Below are 27,991 nucleotides of genomic sequence, written 5' to 3'. Positions count from 1 at the left end.
GGCTTTTTGAAATTACCTTTATTAAACAATACATCATACTAGAATTTGACAGCAATATTTGAAGATGCAGCACTTTGCTGTTAACTGCAGGAGGCAAGAAATACAGAGTTTCCAGGTTTCTGTGCCTTTCGGCCTAATCTTGTCCCCACAACAGTGTACCTGTCCCATGTAGCAGGTGCTGACATCACAATAAATGTTCCGAAGGTTTTTCACAATTTTTGGGTGACAATAAGTTGTTTAGGAGAATTATTTAAAAAAAAAAAGGAATCTCGCTAAATCATGCAAAACCCAACAAGCCAACATTTACAGTTAGTCTTTGACCACAACAGTTCACTCAAATGGAGCTTCATTAATCAGCAAGTTCAAATATGTCCACCTACAATGACAACAGCATACTCAAACACAGCACGGTAGAGTTATTTAGCATTTTCTGAGACATCAATGGATCCCTCTGGAATACTCTGGACTCCAAACATCTCATAGCCTCAAAGCAAAGCTTTATTTACATCTCACGCCCATGAAATCTACCGGAGAAAGAGGATTTGGTTCATATTTTTTTGCCTGTGTAAATAGCATCAAAGGACCTACATGCATCTCTTTCTACAGTATACACAGTTCAGGTACGGGTTTTCACTCGTGTGCTCTTTAAAAACAGTGCCAGAAAAAGGAAACACATTGAAATGAAAACAACTCAAAGATCATTTCATAAAGAAAGTATTCATCTTCTCAATCTGCGGTAAGAAGACCAAACATTAGAAACAGCAGTTAAAAGGCATATATCATCATTTATACAACTTTTCTTTCGTCTACTGTGTTCAGACTCGTAGCTCGTAGCTAATTATATTCCTTTGCACGGCTGAACTGGAGAAATGTGTGAATGGAACAACGCGAGCACAAGGCAGCCAAGAACACAGCCGGAAATTGTTAAAGGATTAGAACAATGTGTCTGGGACGCCAACCGCTGCCATCATTTAAAAACACAGTCTCCTCCTAAAATAAGAGCAGCGACGGGGAAAGACTCCAGCTCAAATTCATTTCAGAAACTGAAGATCTACAGGGCAATTTATCAGGGAAGGAGGAGGAGGTCGGGAGACACTGTTGTCTGGTTGCAAGCACCTTTGAGACTTACCAAACCGGACCCCTATGGAGGGATTTAAAAGCACTCTGTCACAAGCTGAGTTTGCCTGAAATTCAACACAGTGGTTAAGGACTTCTTGTGACAAAAACTCAAATTGGAAACATAAAAGTTTTGCAGCATGCAGATGTAAGTTTTGCTTTTCTTGTGGCTTGCACTGTCACTTTGACACGCACAGTCCTTTGTCACAAACAACAAGCGTGTCACAAAACAATGTACTTTGTGTCACTGAGCCATGCAGTTATAGGGAGAGTCTCATTGTTCTCCACAAAATGAGTTTGTTACTCATGAGGGTTTGTTTGCACTACAGTAATGTAGTAATGTCGAAAAACACACTATGAATCCATCTGCAATTAGTTCAGTTTCAACAAAAAGCTGTTTAGACCTAAAAAAAATATCCTCAAGCAAAGGCTTCACATCTGGTGGATGAAAGGGAAGTTAAAATACTGAAATAATCAGATTGCAGCTGCTGTAAAAAACGCTGTACTTAATGAGTGACGAAGAAGCTATTTCTTGTTGTGAACATACAGATGGATTGCTGAAGAGAATGGTCCTTTGCTTAAGGTAACCTGCTAATATCAGAAGAGATTTTACACTGACAGATGAAACATAAAATGTAAAAATCATGGTAACATAACATTTTCGGATACAAACAACACCTGCGATTGCCTCAACGGTCTGGCTGCTGACTCCCTGCTAGGGCTGTCTGTTGTTACCCTGGCATGAAATGTGTCCTCTTTTCTATTATAAAGGATGATTTTAAGATTATTTACTTTGAAAAACCGTTGGAAGGCCAGTTGAGGTCGATTAAAAATGTACAAATTTTAAGGTTTTCTGGTTGTAACATATGATGATATTTGCCCTTTAAAAAGCAAATCAGCATTTTGGTTAGAGTAAAATAACCCAACCACATTTTACTCCTATTCTCAAGACAACAAAAGTTTAGAACCCAGAGGTGGGAAAGTTATAAAACTACAAGTGAAAAGTCACTAAACCGCATTAAACCACAGCTGACTCTGCTCTGGTGTTAATGGCAGCATACGTGTGGGATGGTAAACCTGCAGTCCAGCTGAAGTCCAGCGTTAGATGACACGGGGAGTTGGAAATAGTCTCATACCTGCATTTGTAGGATAGGAGCAGAAGCCATGAGGTTCTGTAATGCTTGGTACATGGACTATGAAAACCTTCTGATACTTCTGATCCTTCCCATATTCTGCAACATTACAACCACAAACCTCCATGTACTTTATTGCGGTTTTATCAGGGTCACTCAAGGTTGAACATTAATCCCTTAAGTCTGGTCCGAATTCCATTATATGCTTTAGTAGTCCAGCAAAAGCTTGGTGAAATTGTTATTTTGGAAACAAACGACCGAATGTTCTGTCACCGCTGCCATTCTCTCCAGTCTTTTTGCTGTTGTCTGACTTTTCCGTTTGCATTCAAAGGTTTGAGTGACATTTGTGCCAGCACTTCTGAGCTGTCAGAGGTGTGACTTTGATTGACAGAAATAATGTATTTATCTGATTGGTTGAAGAATGACACAAAAAGCTCTGACTGGCCATGGGCACGGAGACCTGCGGCCATAGCAGAGTTTCTTTGAGACTGGAATATTGTAATCTAATCTTCACCCATTGGTTTTTAATTTTCATTTGCACAGTACTTTGTGATTTTGAGTCTTGAAAGATGTGCAGTAAATCCCTTTTTAATTCTTTTTTTTTTAACAGTATTATATCCAAATTAGACCACTTCTTCTAGGTGCTTAACTTTTGTTGTCGGTGCTTCAGAACTTCTGCAGCACATTGATCAAAAGAGATTACTTTTAAGTGTGCTACAGAAGTAAACTTTTACTTGAGTTTTGACCTATTTATTTTCTTAAAAAGATCCGGACATCATTATTTTACATCACAGGAAAAACATTAAGTCAAACAAAATAATAAAAAGTTTTGTCTTCTGAGCTTGACCCTTAACACACCAATTAAACCCTATTGAAAAGACACTATGTACACTAGTTAAAAGACAGGAACAAAATGTGATCACATAACGTATCACTGTACTCTTTTTCTTTGCTGTGGGAGAATGCATCTAAATTGGAAACGGGTCAACGACTCACAAAGCGATCACCAGTTGTAAGGAGCACTTATTTTCCTGCATTCATTTTGTGCACTCGTTGGGGTTTGGCGCCTGGGATACTGGCATTTTTCGATGTGTAAATTTTACTGAATAGAAAAATTACGTGAAATTATATGTTTAGAGTACGGCCTCTTCTGCATTCTAACAAAACATAAAACCATCCTGTCTCCATGAGCTGTGACCCAGCATCTGAAGCTAGGTTTTCAGGACGCTCATTATAGTCCAGAGCTCCTCCTTGCTGTCTGAGAGGATTTATTTAGGTCATCGCTCCTATTTTAAACAGCGTGTTAGCCTTTCTGCCAGTGTTTTGCACATTCTTTCTTGAAAATATTTTTTTTTTCTGTAAATCATATGGAATAGATCTTGCAGGTCTGCCGCAGTATTCATAGTTTTACGCCATTCCACCGTAAATATCCTTCTGCCGTGTTTCAATTCTGTGCTTAAAACTGACCAAACTGTGATAGGCCACATGACAATGTAAGGCAGAAGGGAGCAAAACTCTGGTAACAAAAGGAATAGACAACATTAGGATTGATGCACATAACCCAGAAAAGAGAACTGTAAACAGAGGATCCTGTCTCGTTGAGCGCAGTTATAGCGAGGACGAAGGTGACAGGAGTGGTGGGATCAGAAAAAAGGGCAGCAATGGAAGAAGGGGAAAGAATTCGCCATCAGTTTCCTCACACTCCCTGTTAATTTCCATCCTTGCTGATGTTGAGGATCCATTCCCAAGATAGGTAGACGTTCTTGTCGTCATCGGTGAAGCAGGATTTGACGACATGTTGGCCTCGGGAAATCATGCCCTGAGGCACCTCTTCAGCTGGACACAGGAACTCCTGCTCCTCTGGGCGTGGCCCGTAGCTTCCCATCATGCACACGACTGTGTTCTCTGCGGGGCAAACACAAAATGTATATTAACTATCAAGGTAAAGAGTAAAAGATTAATAATAATCTAAATTCATTGGCTGTATCGCCGAACCAAACTGAACCTACTTCTTACTCCTTTCTTGTAAGTCACTTGACGGTACTTCAAGCCAGACACAATATCTCTGTTCACCTGCAAAAAAACAGGTTTATATGTTCTTTGTTAGTAAAACATCCTTGTTATTTCTTTCTTTTTTGACATAGATTTTCTCCCACTGCAAACTGGCACCAAAGAAAGGTTTTGTACAATTCAGAACATCCAGTTTGTCAAAGGCTATGTCTGCATTTGTCCAGCAGGGGTCCCCACAGCACAGTTTTTCTTTGAGCAGCTTTTAAGCGATTGCCTGGTACTGCCACAATGCTCCCAGCACACACGCATAAACCATGGTTTATATCTTTACAGCCAAAGTCTTTTCTCTTTTGACGTAATTGCTACTTAAGAGGATTTCTGTGGAGAGTTTCAAAGCAGAGACCTCCACTGGAGAAAGAGAAAAACAACTTACAGCTGTAACTGCAGTGAAAAAGGGATTCTGCAAACGTACAGCACACTTTTCAGATTTTTATTTTGAAACCCTTGCAAGCTTTTCCTTCAACTTTACAATTTACTTGGTTTGCATCAGTTCATCACACAAAACCCCATACATTAAGTTTGTGGGTGTAATGTGACACATTTTAAAAACAGGGAACGAGGAGACATTTATACTTCTGCAAGGCATCGAAAATAAAAAGGGGAAGATTTTTACCACTGTTATATATATATATATATATATATATATATAAAAGAAAACAAAAGAAAAACTATATCAAGATGTTAGAACTGGTTAAGTTAAAGTCCAGTCAATCCTGACCTTACTGCAATCTGACCAGAACAGAGCTCTGTGTACAACAGACAGCAGGCAGACAACAAACATCAATAAAATCAATAAATTATCAGTAATTTGTTGATATTTGTTACATCGTATCACAATGAATGTAGCAGTGGAGAGAGGTACTGTAGGGATGCTCGTTGAATTTGAATACCGCTTCAGCGATACAGCCGAAACCAGAGATTGAAAAAGCACGCCACCTTTTCTTTCTCACCATCTGACAGTAACATAAAACGTTTTCTGATTTGGGATTAACATAATTAGTTCCAACAGCTAAATACCAGAATAAAGGATTTTTTTCTTTTTTTTTTGGAAAATTAGTAGTTTACATCTATTCTCTCCATATTAGGCAGAATTGCCCCATAAATTGTATAAATAGGGTCAAGCGCTAAGTGTATCCTCCCACATATCTTGGCCCGTTCCTCCTGACAAAACCAGTGCAACAGAGTCAGGATTGTAGGTCACCTTGCTCCCAGACACCTTTTCAGCTTTTATCACTAGTTTTACATCCGACTTAGATCAAGGCGTTGGGACGGTCAATTCAAAACCTTGATTTTGTTGTACTTAAGTCACTTGATAACTGCTTAGTTTCACTGCCTATTTAAAAGACTCCCTTTTGTCTGAGTTATAACTTTTCAGCTGATGTCTTGAGATGTTACTTCCATATTTCCTCATATTGGTCTTTCCTCACACGCCACAGGTTTCATGAAGTGAAAATCATTGAACTGGCCTATTTTATTTTTAGTCAACTGTGAAAAATGAAAAATCTAAATCTGTAACAATGCAAAACTGGGATGACATTAATGGCCACAGTGAGTGTATGTAGGCTTTATGCTTGCACAGTACATACAGAGACTAGAAAATAGGCTTTAACCTTTGCCATGTTAGGAAACAAAATGGTAAATTTACGATTGTGGGAATAAAAGGAGACATTTCAGAAGTGTATTTGTTAAAGAAGTTTGTCGGCTCCCTTTAAAGTTTTGTTATCGCAAGACCCAAAACTAATTCTGGATCAGAAGTGGATCAAAATACAAATTAGGACACTTCAAGTAGAATGCAAGATGCCGCACATTAAAACAGGAACTACAGGAGGAGACATTACATTTCAGGTAATTTACAGACAAAGATCAGTGGCGGCTGGTGCTAAAAAAACTGAGGGGGGCGCACACAAACAAACAAATGAAAAACAAACAAAGCAAATCTTAAAAAATAGCACTATTTGAACATGAATTTTGCCCTCCTTTCCTTCTGCCCAGCAAATTTCTCAATTATATTCTTAATTGTTAAAGTCAGTCATCTCTGTGACTAGTCTTTTCTCCATTGACAACATGGCCAATGCATTCAGCCTGTCCTGAGTCATTGAGTTTCTCAGAAAAGTCTTGATTCCTTTTCAGAGTTGAAAAGCACCTTTCAGCTTCTGCCGTGGTCATGGGTGTGGTGATGAGGATCTTCAAGAGCGTGACAGTTTCTGAAAAGACTTCTTCTAGATTGTTTTCCTGATTTTAATAACATTTGCTGCCATTTTTTAAGGCTGTGTTATGAAATGTGTTACAGCATTTTTGTGGGACAAGATTATACAAAATTCAGTAACCAAATGTTTTATTCCCCATTACCCATAAACTTCAGTACAACTTAAATAATAAAATATCTTGCTGACAAACATTATATCAACATACCTACACAGCATAGACACAACTAAAGGTATTTCTAACTACAAAGCACATCTTCCTAATATATTAAATAACATTACAATAAACCAGTGTAACAGTGATTTTCCACAACAACTCACCTCTGCAGCAATCCTTTCATGGTCTTCTACACTGAGTGTCCAACGCTTCTTCACTGGCTGACTACTAGCTACACTGCTTTGTCCAACCATGGAGTGGAGAGATCACTTGCCTGCTGCTGAATTTGTAAATTAAGACGATCCGGTCCAAGCTCCTTTATCCTGTTTTTTTTCTTCAAGTGAACGCTTTGTAAAAGCATTTTTTTGTAAAGACAAAACAGAATTTTCTCTCATTTTAAAACTACTCAACTTTGCAAGCATAACCGTGAATCAACCTAACGAACTGCAGCTGAGCTGAGTCGAATCGGGGATTGTCCAATCACACAATGTTTTTAAAAAAATTAGCCAGTACTGACACTCTACCAGTAATGACGCAACAGAATATGTGCGTCCGGGACGCAGAGCAGTGCGCCCCTATGCAAAAGCCTAGCCTCGTGAGACCATCCTGATCTCGCGAGATTTCAAGGTTTCACTCGCAGATCAGTCTGGCTACTCTCCGTTGAAGAAAATTTGGAGCCGTTCACCAAACGAACGTCCAATCAGCGTTGGCTTTGAGGCGGGTTGAGGTGTGACGCAACGGGAAGCGCGTCAGTTCAGTCTAAAGAACATGGCGGCTTCAGCCGATGAAACTAGCGTTAGCGTGGCTATCGAGCAAGTTTTATCGGAATTACAGAGTATTTATTTGCTGAGCTAACGAGCCTTTACCTGCAGCAGCAAGAGTAGCTTGGCTTGTGGTTGTGTTTTTGTCGTCGCTCGTAACAGAGTGACGACGAATCTGATTGGTTCATTTGGCCCGTCTATCACCAACATAGGCCAATCAGCTAACCAGTATTTTCGGCCCTTCCCAAAGTTACTTCAACGGAAGGTTTCCAGATGGATATGCGGAGCAAATCTATCTGGCGGAGTCAGGTAAGCAAAAGCCTAGATAACCAATTAAAAGTCAGCCTCAGATCACGTGCTTGCCAAAGTTGACGCGGCTACATTCACTCCCATTAGACCGGCGCCCTGCACATAGGAAGTGTGCACAATGTGAGCAATTAAATAGAATTATGTATTTACTATTTTAATAAATTCTAACATGTCTATTGGACACAGTATGAATAAATACATTTCTAAGTACTTTGCAGTTCAGAAATCATTTATTATCTAAACGATTTAAAGGGGGCGGCGCCCGAGCGCCCCCTACTGGCCAGCCGCCACTGACGAAGATTAATGCAACTCAACCAAAATAAAAATCCTATTTCATACTGTGATATTGTGTATTTAAATCTTTATATCACCAATTACAAACTCTTGATGTCCTCTTTTTATTTCATCTGTACACAGACACATCTGAAAATGTCTCCGTTTTCATCCCTAGAAATTTTTACACCAATTCATGAATCCGTCTGACCTTGAAGTAAACCTTCAGCCTGTATTTGGCTCCTTCCTGTAAGGTGAAGCTGGTCTCCTTCAGAGCGCTCAGGTCCCCTGCACACAGACCCAGCACAGATTACAGCCAACATACAGCATTGTGAAATACAAGATGACACTTCATGCAAACTACTTTTTTTAATGGATTTTTCCTCATCTCTTTTTAACAAAATCTAAAAAAAAAAAAAAAAAAAACTAAAACATGCAAGTAAGTGATTCCTTTTCCATTCATCCTGTGGCTGACAGATTTCAGTCGAGCTTTCTCTGTGTGCGGGCAGGTTTAATAAGTTTATACCGACGCTGTAAAAAAAAAGCATGATGGACCACTGAAAAAAAACACACACACACCACAATCAGAAATGCATCCACCATCTAATCACTTTATATCTCAATTTAAAGCCAGCCATGGGTCCGGAGTGCTTCCTAATGGACAGAGACAAAGGAAAGAGAGGAGGAAGAGATAAAGGAGAGATAAAGAAATGAAGGGATAGAAGAAGAGCAGGGATGTGATGAGAGGAAGAAGAAAGAGAGGGTGGATGATGGCAACTCTCTAGGAACTGCACCATACGGGATGACTGTGGTCTCCACATCCAAAGCATGAATATACATCTTATTTTTACGTACATTTAGACTCTCATTGAACAGGCGTGGCCCAAAGTGGTTAGCAGTTGCTTAAATGTCGTGTTTCATGAACTTTGCAGCTTCAGCCTTTATGGGGACAGTTTAGGATTACTTTATTCTGCTGGTTAATCAGATGTAGATTAAATAATTTGCGGAATTAGCCACAAAAATAACAAAGCTTGTCTTCACTGTCTTTCAGCCAGTAACAAAATGACTGGTCAAGTTCATTTTAATGTAAACGATCATAAGTGCAAGTAAAGCTGTAAAGGAGTCCATCAGAAATCACTCTATCAATCTAATTGGCAGACTTCCTGATGATCTGGACTTTAATCGCTTCACCATCTCTGCTGCAGCTTCATTTAGTTTCACCCGTACCCCTCTGAGAACCACAAACCTGGATCTAACTCCCCCCTCCCTCATTTTCTGATTCATCTCATCCAGTCTCTTTAGCCTCAGGAGACAGACAACGTTGGTAACGTTGGATGGGGGAAAATAGGTCAGTCGGGGAAGCCGTCTACCTGCTTTCCTTAAGACTGCACCCATACACCGTCTACTTAATATTCTCTGGTGCAGACGCCGAATAAAGATGGCTTTTGCATTTGAAACCAATGCTTTACAAAATATGCATAGATGGCAAAAAAAGAAAGAAGAAGCCAGAACTACACAAGGAAGAAAATCCTCATCTTTTTTAAACCAAGTTAAATACCAAAGGCATTCTGATTTCATTTAGTATAAAACATGATGCAGAATTTCAAAAAATTAGTCTCCAGCATGGGAAAAAGAACATTTTGAAGGCCACAAAATAAAATAAAAAAAACAACGAAGATCAAGATCAAGGTCCGCATTGAATATTTTCTTAACATCAGCAAAAAACAGTTTGCCACACAAAGCCCGCAGATGAGACAGCTAAGAATTCAAAGAACAGCCGAGTGTTTGCAGCATGAACCCAGGCTATCCATCAAGCGGCAGGCTTTTCAGTCAGGGCAGAGAGCAGACATCCCAACTGACACCACCTCGGGCCATCCAGCATCCATGAATAAAATTACTACCTGCATACTCCAAAACCAAAGTATTTACAAATTTTTGCAGCTAAATCTGTGCTCTTTCATTCGAATGAACGCATCTGATCCAAAAACACGCTGTAAATCAGACATGTATAGTACATCAGTTGGACAGACAGGCCTAAGTGAGCCCAGACTTAAAAGTGACACTTAGAATTACAATCTAAATGAATTATTAAAAAAAATTCTAACATCATATAAAAAAAAAAAACAAAGTTGCATTTTTTTGACCTGATGAACAGGAAAACTGACATTTTTCTGCTCGGTGTCAAGAGCGTCGGGATGCATCGATGTGCATCAATTTGCTCACTCAGCAAAACGGTCCCCGCAGCACAAGAACCCAACAAAGTCACTGTTAGATCCCAGGGGACCGCAACGCTAAAGCACAGTCAAGGATACCGACTCAAACAGTGCAGCAGGCCCAGCTGTTTGATAATCTGAGAAATTTCAACGCGACAGAGAAGCAGAAGCCAGAGGAAATCTAGAATGAGGCAAATACTTTTTCACACTACTGTGATACGCGAAGAGGGCACACTCTTGGACAGGATAATGGTCCTAAACGCACCTCAAAATCCCTTTAACCTCAGGTTTACAAAGTGGCCCTCCATGATTTAATGAATTTAAATTGGTCCAGCACCTCTCCGCCTCGTCTGTGTCTGTAAAGCAACAGCAACATCGTCCACAATGCCACCTGAGCTGTCTGCTCTGATAAGATCTCTAATGCATTCAGACTCCAATGGAAAGTCTGTTCCATACGAAATCCAGCACCGTCTGACTGCTCACACCTCTGATGTACAACTACGCTGCAGCGCGTGTAAACAAGTACGCGCTCGTCCAATTAACCGTCAATGCAACACTGAGCAAAGTATGTGTTTAATTAGAGCGGAGACGACACCATATCGATGCGACACGTAGCCGGCATGGTGTTTTAACGTGCTGTTTGGTCGAAGCTCGCCTGGCTCGGCTGACCTGAACCTGGCCGGCTGAGGAGCGCGTCTCGCATTTTCCCTACCGAGACATTTCCCTCAGATCTGAGGTAGCCTGCACCATTAAACAGGGGCCTCGCCATCCATCACACTGCTCCATGAAACAAAGGCAGTGATTCACTCATTGCTTGCCTAATCATGCTTCCTGACATACGGATATTTGCCTTGCATGAGAAAACAGTCAACGGATCCTTCCTGACTGCTGAGAGGACAGCCCGGCAGGCTGTCGTTCTGATAACACGGTCGTTCAGAGACTGCAGACATGCAATCATTACGTACCTGAGAGCTGCTCTCTTAGCTCTCCTTCTTCTCCTTTATCCTGCCTTAGCTTGATGTGTTTAGCTTTGATCTGGCACATATCACTACCCAGAAAATCACCTGAGTGGTTAAAGATGATGCAATAAATAATGCATTCAAAATGGAAGAGAGGCTCTGTCTGTAAATTGTGCATTGCTCACAATATGTAGTAGAATTTGTAGTGTGCATGATTAAAGTGATAAAGGTTGTTTGTTTTAATGCTCGTTTAACAGCTGAATATCTCAGGGTGAAAGTGGCAAAACAATTTTTATTTGGATTGATCAGAAAAAGAGGTCACGTCTCCTGCTATGCCACCTATAAAAGAATTTGGTATGTTGTGCTGGGTCAATCTTCATTAGTACAGATAGAGCTTCTGCATAACTCAGCATGAGATTAAGTGACATTATGATCAAGTCATTGGTGCATCATTTGAGAAGCGTTTGTGAACTTTTCACAAAAGCTCTGCCTTGTTACCTGTTCACCAAATACTGAAGGGATCTGCTCCATCTTGAACATATCAACTCAAAGAGAAGAATTTCTCAGTCCTGCTTTTAAACCCATTGGATTATTTTATTTCTTTGCTTAACACCAAACAAAATAATTTAAATAAAGTCACTTCATGACTTATTGGGTCAACAATTACAGATTTTAAAGCTTTTCAAATGTTGCATTCACAGTCTGCAGGGAAATGTGTGTTAGTGTACCAAACACAGGGCTGTATTTTGCAATGACGGCTCCCTCAGCTCTCATAAGACTGATGATCCCAATGATCCAGGCAGACTAGAAAAATCTCATCTGAAACTACAGCCTCTCTGCTGGCGATTACTCAAATGATTTTTCCATCCACCTGCCACATCCTCTATCTGACCTAATTGAGGTCTTGGGGCTGTAGAAAAGTCTGGCCCGAACTGTGTGCTCTCTCCATATGGTACAGATTTTCCATCACGTATCGAAACATGCTGTAGCCTATCGCTCCGCGCTTTGGATGGTGGAGAAAAAATAAAATAAAAATCTCAGCGTTTTGTATTGCCTAGCAACCGGCTGACCTTTCCCGACGGCAGCCGGGTGTTCTAAATGTACATGTGAGGCTCTGACTGCGAAATCTCTGAGGAAATGCAGGCTGATTTCAACAGTTTGTATTCTGGAAGAAATGACCCCCAAACAACCTTTTGCTAACTTGGGTACAGACACCAACTGTGCTCAGATGCTAATTACAGAATTCCTCAACTTTGTTGACGACAGGAAGTGAAACATGGAGACACGTTTGGCTTCCCTGCCAGGCGCTGTCCGGGCGGAAAATGTCACTGCTGTCCTCTGAGCAAACATTTAGCTCTCCCAGTCACATAAATACTGCCACGCAAACGTATTTATGGTAATTGAACATTTTTGTGACATCACAGGGTGGTGGTTCGGGCTATATCAGTGAGCCACAGCAATCAGACCCAAGGAGCTGGAGATGAGGAGGAATGGGTACCTGTGAGGTCCATGGCGAGCGGTTCAGGAGCATCGTCACACAACAGGATCAGTCTGGTCACTCGGACGTTTGGCTCAGACGGGTCTAGAGGAGACAAAAGGTTTAGTCACTAATGTTTAGCAGTGACACAAAGAAAAAAAAACTTTAAGTTGATGGTGCGGCTAAAGGATTGAAAATGATGCTTTTATTTCAATTTCATCGACAATCATTTAAAAGCTGCACTTGCTTTCGTGTTACACGTTGACAGCTTAAATTAGAGCGTGTCTCTAGCGTTGCTACGACTGAACAAGCCAGGATTTACAGCTTGATATCTCCTGCCGTCTTTGCTTTGCCATCCTCTGATTTACGGAGATGCTGCCGACTGAACACAGAGCTGGTAGGCTGTAGAGGAGGTGGCGTTGTGTTACAGCGATCAAGGAATCAGAGCTATGTCGGCTATCGCAGCCCGGCCCCTGGGTTAAAGATGCTGAGGCGAGCAAGTCTGTTGTTGCATATTGTGTGTGTGTGTGTGTGTGTGTGTGTGTCAGAGTTATGCACAGAGCAATTAGCCTGTAGTGAGGGAATATTTTTTATGAACTCCTCTGCAGCAAAGCTGGACTCCAGAGTAAACAATAGGTAAGCAAAGGCACTCACTAACCCGCACTCATCGCCTCTGGGCCCAGCAGGGTCTGCTTGTACTTCACCAGACTTTCATCATCTTTGTCCATTTCCTGGATCTCCTGCAGCGACTTCTGCGCCGGAGGATTGTAGTTCAGGCTCCTGTCATCATCTTCCTCCTCTATGGCAAAATTTGTCTTGTCAGCCAGCAGACCTTTGAAGATGATGGGAGAAGACATTTTAAGATTTTTTTTTTTTTTTTACTCTTGTGTGCTGCAGTGTTTTACATTGTATATTGTATATAAATCAGTGTTTATTTTAACAGCTGACTTATTAGCATCATTGCAAATGTGTTCGCTTTCATTTATTTGACACTTGGGCTAGAATAGATGTTTCTTAAATATAACTGTATTCTCTCAGTCACCGGATTAGGGCAGGCCCAAGGTATAAGCAAACTTTATGACTGCTTTGGGCCCCCTGTTGGCCTGCAGGTCCTAGGAGGAATTTAACTATTTAAGGAAAACCTTTACAGTTTATAGACTATGAATAAAATAGTCAAAGTTCAAGTCTAATTTGTTGGGAAAAAACCTGTGAATACACTGTAAATTAGGGTTATTACAATACCTATAAAAAACATGTTTAAAAGTGCTGAGTTTTCAATAAATATTGTAAAGTGACTGATACAAAGCATAACATGTTGTAGAGTCAAATTGATTATCGGCTAATTACTAGTTGATGCGAAACTGAAAGGTGATGTTAAACGCAGAATGGCAAAAATGCAAATAACAAAAATCAAACATAGGCAATAAAAAGGGAAGTCTCTGTTTTGGCTAATGAGCTTTACAGCAAGTGATGCCCCTAATAAAATTTTGTCAAAGGTTTCATGCAACCCCGAAACCGGCTCTGCACACTGCGACCTTTCAGCCATCTAGATCCACCATTAACAGGATTTACAGCACTGTGCAAAAATCTTGAGTCAGTGCTTGATTCGTTGTGTTTTAAGTGAGAAGCAACCAAAGTCCAAAGAAAACCCTCAGAAGACCCTCAGATAGCCTGGAGAACTATTTGTCAAGACCCATTGAAACCTCCTTGGAAGCACGGTTGGCAAAAATCAGCGACTCTTTAAAAATATTTTTACGGTTACAAAAGTTAGGAAACTTCTCTCTGACAAGATTGTATAAATATGTCATCGTAATGTAGTGTTGTGGCATTAACATCACATCAGATTACGTCTTCAAATTCTGATGCTTGGCAGTAATAAAAGATATCCTGCTGAGTCTGTTTTTAGTACATCTGGAAATGGAAAACATTTTTTACCCCAAACATCTCATCAGAAAGATGCATTTCTGCTGTGTTTTAAGAGGCTCTGTGCTCAGGCAGCACATAAAACGATGGCTCGCTGTCTGCGTAACCCATTACTTTATGCAGGCCATTTGCAGCCATATGGGTTTGATTTCATCTAGGAATCTGATCCAACACTGATACTCACAGACCTCCGATGATGGTTTCTGCTTGCTGCAATTTCGTTTCAACATCTAGCCCCTATCTGCACTTGCGGGCATGAACAAGTTTGTGGTTAGAGCGATCCGAGCGGATAGCACCAGCGTTATAACGGTACCGTAATAAACGGGGGGAATTCTGTTGTTTCAGAAAAAATGGAACTGGGTTGGCTTGATTATTTTTACTAAAACGGTGCAACGTTAGCTCGAACGGCATACATCACGGTTCATTAGAGATTCCGGCTGCATGCGCAGAACTCCTAATTATCTGGAGAAGATGAGACGCTCTCTGTGATGTTTCCCTAACAGCCCTGTTTAACATCCTCTGGTTCTCCTTTACTGCTCATAATGAGATGACGCTGTGTGAATCACCAAAGAGTTGCGGAGAGAGAGGCAGTTTGATGACCTGGGAAGACACAAATGTTCCCATGAACTCCTCTGTGCTTGTGTGTCTATTACTTAACAGCAGTAAAAACCATCCAGGCCCAAACAGCTGACTCCACCCGGATTTTTCTAGGTGTTTTGGCCACTCACAATGGCCGAAGGAGTAGAAGAAATAGATTTGTATGCAGATTTATTGTCAAAAACATTTTTAAAACTAACGGATGTTTGTCACCCTACTTGGCCCTCAAGAGTTTAGGAAATACAAGAAGGATTTCCCACATGCAGCGTTCTCCAGCTCAACACAGAGCCCATGTATGCCGTAATGTATGTCATAGAGGACTTTGGAGATGTAACGATTTCCAGGTGTTTGGGCCTTGATTTTCTCTTTTGCTTTCAGTGTTTCCTTGTTGTTTATGTATCTGCATTTAGGTCTTTCCATATCAGTTTGTGTTTCTGTGATCAGTTTCTTAGTTTATTCTAGTATTCTGTTCTTTGTATATTTAGTATTAGGCTATTTCATGTTTTCGTCCTTGGCTGACAGTTTCTATGTGTCTCCACATGGCTCCATTTGTGTTAATTATGCTGTGGTGTTCCAGTCCGTATTCGGAAAATCTGACTTCCGAGTTGGAAGAATCAACTCGAACGGCCCTTAAAGCGGGACTTCCCACTCAGAAAGTCAGAGAATTTTTTTAAAGCTGATTGTCGGACTCAGTATGGAAGCTCCTCGCATCATCAACAGTAAGCAGTGATGAAAAAAAAACTTTATTTATTTGAACGTGGACAGTGCAGCTTTAAAGGGCGTTTATAAGACGTACCACAACAGCATTCCTGTCCATTGCCGTATTGGAATCCCAAACTTTTTGGTATTTTTTTAACTCCAGACTTCTCGGACTGTGTTAACTGGAATGCTGTTAACTTGGGTGTTACGTCATTCCCAGCTCCTTGTTCCGACTTCCGAGGTAAATGGAACGCAGCATGAGTCTCCCTCCCTCAGCTTCCCCGCTTACCTTCTTCTACAGCTACTCCACATTTCCTGATCGCTCTCTTGTCATTTCTCCCACCCTGCCTCTGCATTTAAGCTCACTTGTTGACATCGTTCTTCACCCATGCTTCTTGTCATTCCAAAAAAAAAAAAAGTAAAAAACAAAGCAACTAGACTTGCTTTGTTTTTTACTTTTTTTTGGAATGACCATGACCTGGATGACTGTGAATCTTCACCAGCACATGCTTCTTGTCCTTTCCTCCCTGTGTAAGACCAACTGTAAGGTTTGTTTTTTTTCTCATTAGAGAACTCTGTTTGGCCTGTCATGGCTCTCCTCTCGAATCCTTCACCAAACCGAAAACATGACAGGAGGAAAATCTCCCACTGATCTCCTTGACTTCTTGCAGGAGAAGAATGTGAAGGAGAGAATGGGGAGAAGCTGTACATGTGTGCTTGGCTGTGACCATCCCTGTTTTCACTGTTCAGTCAAGCGGGCATTTTCAGCCCTAAAGTGAATTACAACCTGTGCCAGGTTGTACTTCCTGATTGAACCGAAACGCTCAGATAATCTGTACAACATAGTAATCAAACTCCTCTAGAAAGGAGGATGGATTTTGTGTACAAATAATCTGGATTTCTTTTTTTTTTTGTGAGTAAAATTCAGCTATTTTCTTAAATAATGTTGTTTTTTTATGTGTGTCATAGGTGTATCTGCAGTAGAAGGAGACTTGTGCACCTCCGGTTTGTTTCTTCAGTAGAGGCGTTTATTCTATTACCATAAAATAGTGAGTAAAGGGTGGATTGATTCAGATGGAGCCCTACTGAAGGCCGAGGTGTGAAACGCACAGCCCGCCACTGGATTCTCTAGATACTAATAACCGAGCTGTATTTACATATCAAACTCTGCAGTACTCCCCCGCTTCGACATGCAAATGCACACATTTACACACACTGCATGTTTCAAACCAGTAAGGGCGCTTTAAAAAGAAGAAGAAAAAAAACCTCCTTCCCCAGCATCTGAGAGCTACTCTTTGAACTCCAAGCTTCTGACCTGTCAAATCAATTACTGCTCGCTTTGAAAGGTAGAGTCTCGAGTCCTTTTGAGTGTTTCAATACTGACGGTTAAAAAAAAGGATGCACGTGAGAGAAAATCTTTGCCAAACTTTGCAAAAAAAAAATGTAAAGTAAGCCGTGCCTTTCAACCGGGGTCTGTATAATGAAACAGTTGAAAAACACATAATTCTTGTATGATTTTTCTCTTTCTTTAAACCAGACCTCACGTACGCTGCTGCCACTTAAAATCAACACGAAGAACAAAACCTTCCCATCCTGTAGAGATCAGTCGGTGTTACTGTGGTTCTCCATCTGTTTCAGACCCAAGCCGGGATTTGACAGCAACTGATGGATAACGAATGCGTTCTTGTAAAAGCATCGGATTACTTTAACTTCCCAAGTCAGAGGTTTCTGTGATAGGATGCACAATAATGTCGGGATATACGTCAGGAAATCCCCCATCCATTGTTTATAATCAAGCAGGTGGTGAGGGTGGCTATCTCTGGGTACCAGTCCATCACAGGGTGACACACAGAGCAAACAATCATGCATACTCTCATATCCACTCCAGAATACCAGGAGAGACCAATGCACAGAGAGAACATACAAACTCAAACTCTACTTCCTTACAAATCGAGACATCAAAACTTAATAATAGTCATACATTACCTCAGAATGTAATTTAATATTATTTCTTGGAGCCTCTAGCTGCTATGAAAATGGTTAATTTAGTGAGGATATTTATATATCTTCTCAGTTTTAGACAAGTAAATGTTAACTCCCGCACATTGTGCTCCAAAACATGGAACCAAACAGCAGTTTTAGCACCATTTCTAAGCTAGATTTCACAACATCTATATCCGCTGATATTTACAGCTAAACCAATACAATTAGGGAAAAAATCAACACGGCAATCTGTTCAGCTTCAGGGGGGAAGCTGCAGAGAGGAAGCACAGCTCACTGGAGTGCAGAACATTTCCCGTGCACACAAACACGCCGACACAAAGCACAGACAGGACCACAGAACCTGAGGAGGTTCCTCCGAGCGATCCCTGATTAGAAGCCGAGGGAAAAAAAACCTCCACATCCAGGTCGCGGATGAATTATTCAGACGGACTTCGCCGTCTCTCTCCTCTATAGTTTGGCAGGTAGTTATAGGAAATAAGTCAAGGCAAGCCAACAGTATTTATAAAGAATAAAAGATGTCAGAGAAAATCAACACACAAAGTAACTCGGTCAAGCAGCAATAAAGGCATAGTTTACAGTTTTAAAATTATCTTTAGAAGGAAGAGTTTTATCTTTCTCAGTCATAGCAGCTGAAAGGGCTGGATTTCAGCACTGCACTGACGTGATCATCACGTCTAGAATCACTATTCATTTCTAAACCTACGTTTGTGGGAGTAGGCTTGCCATACTTTGCTATTGGCATTATCATTTGGAGAAGACTCAGCGGTGACATCGTTACCAATTTAAGTGATTCGGTAAAATTTTTAAAACGTATAGTTTTCAAGCATTCAGTTCCTTCAAGACGATCACTGGGTTGGTCTCAGAGGTCTCAGAAGTCAGGGCTGGGAAGGAAATTAAACTCTTGTAGTTCTTTCAAGCGATTTAACGTCAAGGAAGTCCACATTTTGGAAAGGGAGAACAGATGGTTTGAAAGAGAGGTGAAAGAAGCCATTGTGGTCAAAAGAGAAAAGCCATTAATAACAGAGGGAAGGATTGAGCTTCCAACTCCCCAGAGTTTACAGCTACGTTCTCCAAGACGTTTCAAAGAGATCACATCAGCATCTCATCATCGTTCAGGTGACCAAGTACTTCACTCACACAAAGCAACAGCTTCTATCAACCCAGGACAGTGACGGTTGGGTCATTGATTTGCATCTGATTTAGAGGATGGGCCTCCATGTCCTTAAAAAAAGCAGTGCTCCAACTGCAGGTTGCTTAAATGTGAGCCGCCAATTGACAAAGACTCTGGATAGGTGTCGAAACGTTTTGAGAACGAAAGGTCCAGTTGCCTCCAGTTTAAGCCTGTTTGCTGTTGCGACAACCCGGATAACTGAGAATCTGCACAGGCTTGTGGTCGCTAGTTTGTTACTTGCTGTGTTGCTATGATTGGCAATACAAGCCAAGAATGTGCGTCTCTCAAACATTTTAACAGACAGACCTCACTACATTTATTATCTGGGTGCTGAGTTTGGGGTTTCTCGGCCAAGCTCCAAATTTTGAAATGCATTGACAATATGGTTGTACTTGGGAACATTATTTAGTGCACAGCGACAAAGTGTCTGACAGCCACTGCTGTAAGCGAGTTGTTAGGATATTCGCCTTGTCAAATGCAGCAGTTAAATCGAAAAGCATCACTTTGTCTCCAACAATCTGTCGCCAGGAGGATTTCATTAAAAACTCGAATCAGTGCAAGTGACTCAAACGTCCAACAAGTCAGATCAAAGTAATGTTTCAGGTGTCTGTAAGCCATTGTTTCTTAGAAACCTTACCACAGGGTTTTTTTTTTTCTGTGCCATCGTCATTATAAAATGTGTCTGCTGCTGTGTAATGTAAAGCAGGGTGTTACGAGGATTCGCTCAACTTCTGCCACTCCTGGCTCTGTTATTTGCAGGGAAAACAGGCAACAAGTGAACCTCGCTTCATCATTATCTGTCCTATTCTCCAGCTCAGCACGGCAGTAAAGTTGCTGCTTTTAATAAGTGGCACGCGCCGCATTTGTTTCCATTTCATATATTCGAACATCGCCTTTGTTGGATACGTTTCTGCTTGCTTTCTTTCTCTCTTTTTTTTTGTTGTTGTTGCCTGGCAACAGCTTGAAGCCAGGATGAGTCCCATTTCTTTCGGGTTTTATCAGTTCAGGATTACAAGAACAGGATACAGCTTGTTGCAGCTGGAACAGTTTTGTTCCTGTTGTGCAAATCGTTAGGGATAAAGTCTGCTGTCCAGTCCTCACGGAGTTGCAGAGCAGCCCCAAACAGTTTTAGATTTCATCTTCTTATCCAGCTCTTAACTGAGTCGTGGATGACGTTCAGTGTTTATCAAAACCACAAAGGCTTGCGAAGAAGGCAGGAATAGTTCTCGTTTAAATCACTCTGGCATTGATGGGGCGTTCTAACATCCAAAACGGTGCGATCCTTCTTTCAGCTTCAGCTTTACTCCTGCAGTCCTCATCTTTTTGTTTTCATGATTACTTCCCGTCAGCCTCCTCCTACCTTAACCCAGATAACCATTTACTGTTTCAGAAAAACACTTTTTTTTTTCTCTCTCTCTTTATGTCGGGACTCTGTGGGAGTGAGCGTGTGTGTGTGTTTGTGCCCTGAGCACTGATATACTGTTTTTTTATAGTCCACGGAGCCTCGCTGTCACCGCTCTGCTCTAATACTTTAACGAGACCTCTGAGAAAAAGCAACCGCGCACACTCGTATACAAAAAGGTGCACGGCAGGAGATAAAGAGGCAGCTCTTAAGGTCTCTATGAAGCCACTGTCAGAGCTTACAATGAAAGAAAAGGCAGTAAAGGAAGAATGATGAACGCAACATTCGGCGTTGCAAGACAATGTTAGTGTTTTTTCTTTCTTTTTTTTTTTTTTTTATTTGGTGCCAAAACAACTTTTTAATTGATGTGTCACTTGCAGCATATCTGAGGAAAGCTTCGATCTGTCAGAACCAAAGGACACCCCATCAGTGCTTAAACACAATGCAAAGCGCTGACGTCTCTATTCTCTACAGCAGTTATCCTACCTTGTAAATAACGTTGATAAAGCCACTGCTGACTGCATGGAGCCTGTTCACCGTGTTTGTTTTGGACATAGTGCAGGTTTCAGGATACACTTAGCTAATAGCTAACTCTTCAAAGGCTAAAAAAGAAATAACCGTCATAATATTCAGTGTTTTGACATAGAAATTGTTTAATGGGTGCAGTTTTTTTTGGTCAAAGCATTGCATGACGACTTCATGCTTGCTCAGTATGAGGGATTGCTGCAAAGCCATGGACAATGCAGACGCTCTTTCAGGAGGAGGGAATGTTGCTTGTCAAGACTTTGATGCAATCTGCTGGAATTCCTTAGATAAGACACTTTTTGACCAATCTGTAGGATTTGATTGAAATTGACTTTGTAAAGTGCCTTGAGATGACATGTCATGAAAAGATAGCATTTACTACATGTCTTTGTGTTCCTCAACTGATCCAATACCAATAAACAAAACAAAGAAAACTATGTCCAGTGTTTGAAATCTTTGCAAACGTTTAGCAAGCAATAAGCCAGAGTCAGCTCCAAGAGTGAGATACCAGGGAGGAATGGCACCTTGCTTAAAACCTTTTGGTTCCTGGCATGAGCCAATGCATTCATTAGTTGTTTTTCCTATTACAGATTTAAATAGAAAACATCATAAAGCAATAGAAATACATTGTGAAACTGTATTAGTGTTTCTTGAAAGAAACTTACTTGGATATTTCAAATTGTATAATTTCAGGTAAGATGTAACGTCAAAAAAGACGAACAATACAAAAAAATTAAATGAACTAGCACCCCACCTATCCAGTGGTTAGCACTCTCACCTCACAGGAAGGTATGGAGTTTTGCATGTTTCCACCAACTAATAAAGGCATGCTGGTCAGGTCGGCCATTAGTGGTGGCGAGCTCAGTCGCAGCTGCTCAGACTAATTCTCCATCCCTCTATGTAAATTTGTTGCATGTATAATGATAAATAAAGCACTTTACTTTTTACCAGTTATGTGCCCATGCATTTGTATTCTTCTAAGGTTTTTCTGTGAATTTTGACTTTCCAGAGTTTGCTAAGTTAGCTAGATTTGTTTTTATTTACAAAGAAACTCGTCAAAAATCCTCAAAAGAAAGAAATATCCCTTTCCTTTAGTTTATTAAAGCCGTATTGGGGAGTGCCATCACACAGCGCGCACAGCGTGTGGCTTGGTCATGCTGCATTCTCTTTCTATTTGGTTCCCGGATTTTCAAAGTTCCCAGTTTAAAAAACATGGAGTGATTTTTATTTCATAATTGTTACAAGCAAAGAACAGGTTTTGTAAATGGAAATTTGAAGAAAAAAAAAAGAAAGGCAATCCAGAAATTAAACTTTGAAAATCCTCTTAATGAGAAGAGTCTTTGAGAGTAACTTTGCTATTTTTTCGGATTAGATTTTTTTTAAAAAATCATCATATTTAATTTTTTTCACATTTTTTTCACAGATTTTATATTTTCAAAAAAAGTTCAAATGTCTCTTATTCAGATTGAGTTTTACAAATTGCATTCTTTACAAATAGTTTTTTTTTTTTTATTTCCATTTACAAAACGTGTTTTTCGCTTGCAACGATAATGGAACAAAATTAACTCCTTAAAAAAATAACCAAGAATGACCTTTAAATTCAGAATAATGACTCTAATGTTTAATTTGACTGTGTGAATGCAGAATATGCTTAAAGCTGCTGGTATAAAACATTTTTTTTTTGTCCCTTCTGATGGTTTGACGATCAGTAATCTGGTATCACTCAGTGTTTTAACAAATCTATTTGTAAAAGAGAGAGAAATTTGTTCTCACCGGCTTATAAACTTACAGCGGTTACCGCAAGCAAATCCCGGTGTCTTTTTGTTTGTTTTTTTCAAACATTGAATCAGAACATGACTTTCTTTTCTGTGATGTCATTCCAAGCTCTTAAACACATCGAACGCAGCATTGTTATGTTGGATAATCGTCTACTAATGCATAATTACAAAATTCATTTAACAACACATAGCAGAGATGTTTATCCAGAGGTGGTAAATCCACAACCACTGCTCCTGACCAGAAGAGGTGACTTAAAAGAGTTTGATGAGCCATATCAGCATATAACTTGCAAGGCATCCTATATATTAGTGAGCTACATACTAGTGAATAAATCACTGATGAAGAAATCTGATGCAAAAGTGAGATGTTGCGTGCATATTGTTTGCAGGGCATTTAAATATTCTAGTAGCCAAATTGCGACTAGCTTTTAGCTGAACTTCTGCGTCACGTTTCTCTATACTAGAACCTAGTACCACGTTAAACGAAAAGTAAATCACACATTTAAAGTTGCTGCCAGCCAGCTTTGATTTTAAGACGACGTCGTTCTCCTGCAACACAAGCGGCGGCTTCTCCTCAGCTCCTCGGTCGGCCCTGATGAGACAGCAGGTTGTCTAATTGACTGACTTGATTGGTCTCGTATCTGTGCGCTCACCCACTCAGCCTCGTTTATCCCAACCAGGTGATGGAGCGGAGATAAACGGCATACGTCTGACAAAGTCAAAGTGGGAGCGGTTATCAGAGACTGGGAAAGATAAGTGAAAAAAAGAAAGAAAGAAAGATGCAACGAATGAAACGCAGAAAGTTGTGTTCAATACACAAAAGAAAGAAGGAACCAAAGAGAGGGAAGGATAAGGACGCTGCACGTTGTTAGAAAAAAGGGAAATGAAGATGGACAGGAGAAGATGTCACTCAGCCTGCTTGCTGCTGGCTGTGAGGGTCTGTGTTTGAAGACTGACGGCTTCTAGAAAGCATCCGGCGACACACATTTAATCCTTCTTTCTTTCAGTCATCCAACGTTTTCTCCTGCTGTCTTCTCTTTTTCTTTTTCTTCGCCAATCTCTCGTTCTTTGGTTACCAAAACCTTTCCAGAGCTCTGCCCCCTCACTCTCTCCTGGCTTCATCATTTTTTTTTTTTTTTTGCCTCTTAGTCATGTCATTTATCTTCTGCTCATATCACCTCCTACGTTCAAATCAAAATCCACTGCTCCCTCTCCTTTTTATTTTTCCCAATTCTTTTTCTTGCCAAGTGTTCACGATGGTGTTTGATGAGTCGAATTTACAAATGCAATAAAAAAAAAAAACACAACAAAGATTACAGAGATATTTAGTTTATCTTTTTTTGCAAGAAAAAACATTTGCAGACAATTTATTTTCTCTACATTTCTTTGGTGATCAGTGGATGAATAGCTCTGCGCCACTCCCTCAGAAACACCTGTCACTCAGGTGACTGTAGTACTTGGCATGGGCAATGTTTATAGATAATCGGGGTTTATATCATACTCAACTGTAAGGTATGGGAGAGTAAAATTGATTAAAGCTCCTTGTTTGTTTCTCTTTAAATATTGATCTTTGGACCTTTTCTTTGGCTGAAAGTTTAATGCTTTGCACACAGAGATAGAGTGGATGCCAATGAGAGGGGACGAAGAGCGTCTGCAGGACGACATTAACTAACAATACCGCTGGCTTGTTGCTGCAACCTTTGCATAGCACTTATTGAAGTTTTATAGCTATTGTGTCTCTAGGTGGCAACGCTCACATCCAGGAACCACTAAAAGTGTAAAAAAAGGGTTAACTTATTCTATTGGACTTACAGAGTTGAAGTGCATAGAGTCTTTAGATGGTTTTTAGTTGATAAGTGAAAATAAGATAAGGAGTGTTGATTATTGATCTATGATTTAATTTATATCTGCTTGCATTTCCGTCAGCGTTGCTCTGTTTTAATAAATTGTAGATCATATTCTCATGACTTATTGACCGCAGTCAGAAACGACAACAATGGTGAAGGTGCATCACATTGTGCAGCTCATTACCACGAGGTCTAAGATGCCAAAGTCTTAATATAGTTTTCTGACAACATACATTAGTACAGTAACATTCAACATGGATGTGCTAGAAAGACTTGGTTGACTCTGTGTTAGAGCGGATAGTCAAAATAAGTATAAATAGTTATAAATACAATTTATAACTATTTTAGGCCATTTTATGACATGGGTTGACGTCATGCTTTAAGGTCTTGCTCCCTCAGTAATGAGTAATAATGATAATGTCTTTAGCCTCAGAAACATACATTGCTTCACTGTCTATGACATTGTCTTGCACTTCCCTCCCTGAGAGCATATGGAAAATGTTAGTCTAAAGTTTTGGTTAACCTTTTGACCCCGAGATGGGCTTCAGCATTTAAATGAGAGATGCCTTTATTATTATTATTATTATTATTATTATTATTATTATTAAATAAAATAAAATCAGATTTCAGAAATCCAAAATGATCCACACACTTTAACAAGCAGGGGAATCACTTTTTAATATGTGCAATATGTAATGGAGTAGAGAGATCATCTTAAAAGAGAAAACACGCTCTGTTGGGCTCCAGGTCATCTCCTGAAGTGTTTCCAGTTTTTCAAGGTTCAAGAGAGACAATATGCCCCTATTTGCCACATAAGCCAGAGCAAACCAAACACAGGGGTTGGCATGCAGTACGTTTCATGCTTGATAAGGAAGGTTGACCATCCCCTTACACAGTGTATTTCCAATTAGACATTATAGTTTAATGGTGTCTAAATTTGTACAGTTGTAAATATTTTTTTTTTTTACAAAGAAACCTGATTCAATTTTATGCAGCAAAAAGTGGCAGCAATACAACCCCTCAGCATGATGCAGCCGCCGCCATACTTGACACTGCTTAGGCTTTAAGGCTTCACCATGGCTCCTTTCACCCTTTCCTCCTGCCATTGGGGCTATCTTCATCTCATATGATGATAAGATACCACCACCCGCAAGGCATGCTCCTTTCCCATATGGCCAGCTGTTTGGGTTTGGGGTACGTTCTTACCTCTTAGTCTGCACCATATCACTCTAGGTTAATGTTAAAGTCCCTTCACTGTGGACATTAGCACTGGTGGTCCAGCATCTTACAGATTATGGTTGCCTTGAGCCTTGGTGTTTTTTTTAGCTGAGCTTTCTTATAATAATAATAATAATAATAATAATAATAATAATAATAATAATCTTTATTGTCATTGCAACCCACATTTCAATGAAAGTTGTCCTTTGCATTTAACCCACCCATCTCTTAGGGAGCAGAGGACTGCCACTGTGCAGCCTCTGGGGACCATTCTGGGGCTAAGGGACTTGCTCAGGGACCCACAGTGGCAGTCTGCGGGAGTCAAACCACAAATCTTTCAGCCTAGGACGCAACCCCACTGCTCTCTAACAACTGGGCCACCACCATCTGTAAGGTGACAGTTTGGGTCAGACGGTTGAAACTTGCACTCCATCAGGTGTTATAATATGGTTCTCATCCTAATAAGATATCAATGGTGGCTCTTGAAATGCTTAGAAGCCATTTAGTGTCAGGAAGTCAAGCAATTCAAATGAACTCTCCACCAATTCTCTGTCAAGAAAAGTTGTCAGATATTTAGTCAGAACTGAGCATGTGGTGGAGGTCCAACTATAAAGATGCTTTAAATCAGTGGAAGTTAAGGACACTCCCCAACAGAAGTAGGTCTGTGCACCAAATTTATTAACTTTTTTATTTATTTTATTTTTGCCACATTATCATTCCGACCTGGAAGAAAAGTCCAAATTGAATGACCGCCATGCCCACGGTGAGTGCATGCAGGCTTCTGACAAAAGCTCTGGACATCAAAGCAGACTTTATGTCGGTCGTCGCAACAATCAAAGCGTAAGTACGTTTTGTCGGTGTGTTTTTTTTAAGCACTCTGCTTCCTTCTGTTCAAAGCAAGCCCTGAAAATCCCAACAGCATCCCCCTCTCCTTACATCACCAGTAGCACCAGAGAACCCTCACCCCCCCGGTGTGAACACACAAAAGGCAGGTGTGCGGTTGGCCGGTGAGGTGCATTTGGATCTACAATAAAATAAAAGGGAACCTTTAAATGGAGTCTAACCTTGCACCACGGTTGGTGCTCACTAGAGGCTGCAACTTGATGTACTTTGACAATTCACGCCATTCGTTTACCAATTCACTTCCGCTTGTACAAAGGCGCCCCTCACCCCGATTCAACAATCTGTCTTCAAAAATGACCTCAAGTAAGGTTTGGCGTTGCCCTGCCCCTTGTTCACTTTTGTTCCTATAATGGGAGCAAAAGAAGTCACACTCCAAATCTGTGTGAGACAGTGGGGAACCCCGGCATTATTTCTTCATTAGCTACTCACAGGAGCTGCTGCAGTATATCACACAAACACACACACACACACACACACACACACACACACACACACAGCTGCTCTGTGTTGAGTGTGTTGCAGACACAGAAGGAGGGATAACCATTAGATGTGAAAGCAGATGTTGGTGACATCATTCCACTCCTGCACTTGCTGTATCAGCATGCTTACACACACATTTTCTTATCATTAAAAATAAAAGGTACATTTTAAATAAAAGAAGGTGATAAAAAATGAGAGAAACACTTGAATAAAAAAAAGGACGCTTTTTGGCTGATGGCTTTTTGCTCATTTTGCCAAACATCAAACTGTCCACACCCTTCTGAAGCAACCCCAACAAGAATAAATAAATAAATAAATAAAAATGGATCATCTGGAGGCAAAACAAGTGCAATTAAAAACGATTTAGTTATCCCCGGCTCACCTCTGTAGCACATGGTCAGCCACAGCAGCTCCAGCACCTGACCCCCGAACTCACACACGTCCAGACCCAGCATGGTTCCTCTCTGCGCTGTAGACGGCTGGACCGGAGAACCGAGGGAACCTCCACAGGTAGCAGCAAAGTAGGAGCGAAGGGATGCAGCATCCACACAAGTCCCGGCGACGGGGTCAGGCGAGCATCTCTCCCCCGGGGAGCGTTAATAAAAACGTGTTTGCGGCTGGAGAGGGTAGGCAGAAAGTGAAAAGAGGTGGTGGTGGTGGTGGTGGTGGGAGTGTGGGGGAGTGGGGGTAAAGAAAAGGAAGCAGTGTGTGGGGAAACAGCGGCAGTGAAGCAGTGAGGGTATCCTTGGGTGTGGGTGTGGATGTGTGAGTT

General features: G+C 40.7%; 1 protein-coding gene across 1 annotated transcript; it reads right to left on the bottom strand.

Annotated features, from left to right (window-relative positions):
* On the bottom strand, window positions 1-27,991 carry arhgdig (Rho GDP dissociation inhibitor (GDI) gamma). The gene is made up of 6 exons (XM_012873094.3): window positions 27,602-27,991; window positions 13,331-13,504; window positions 12,694-12,777; window positions 8,235-8,311; window positions 4,259-4,322; window positions 1-4,154 (listed from the first exon to the last, which is right to left on the bottom strand). Exons 1-6 carry the CDS (start codon window positions 27,672-27,674, stop codon window positions 3,958-3,960), a joined length of 669 nt encoding a protein of 222 aa, XP_012728548.2. The 5' UTR covers window positions 27,675-27,991; the 3' UTR covers window positions 1-3,957.

This window comes from Fundulus heteroclitus, chromosome 16, assembly GCF_011125445.2.
Source record: "Fundulus heteroclitus isolate FHET01 chromosome 16, MU-UCD_Fhet_4.1, whole genome shotgun sequence".
Lineage (NCBI taxonomy): Eukaryota > Metazoa > Chordata > Actinopteri > Cyprinodontiformes > Fundulidae > Fundulus > Fundulus heteroclitus.
This window is presented reverse-complemented; position numbering and strand designations above follow the sequence as displayed.

Coding starts and splice junctions, on each gene's coding strand:
- arhgdig (XM_012873094.3), bottom strand. CDS start 27,674: ATGCTGGGTCTGGACGTGTGTGAGTTCGGGGGTCAGGTGCTGGAGCTG. Junction 13,505..27,601: donor GCTGACCATGTGCTACAGAG/GTGAGCCGGGGA, acceptor TCATCTTCAAAG/GTCTGCTGGCTGACAAGACA. Junction 4,323..8,234: donor GGCTGAAGGTTTACTTCAAG/GTCAGACGGATT, acceptor GTTTTTTTGCAG/GTGAACAGAGATATTGTGTC.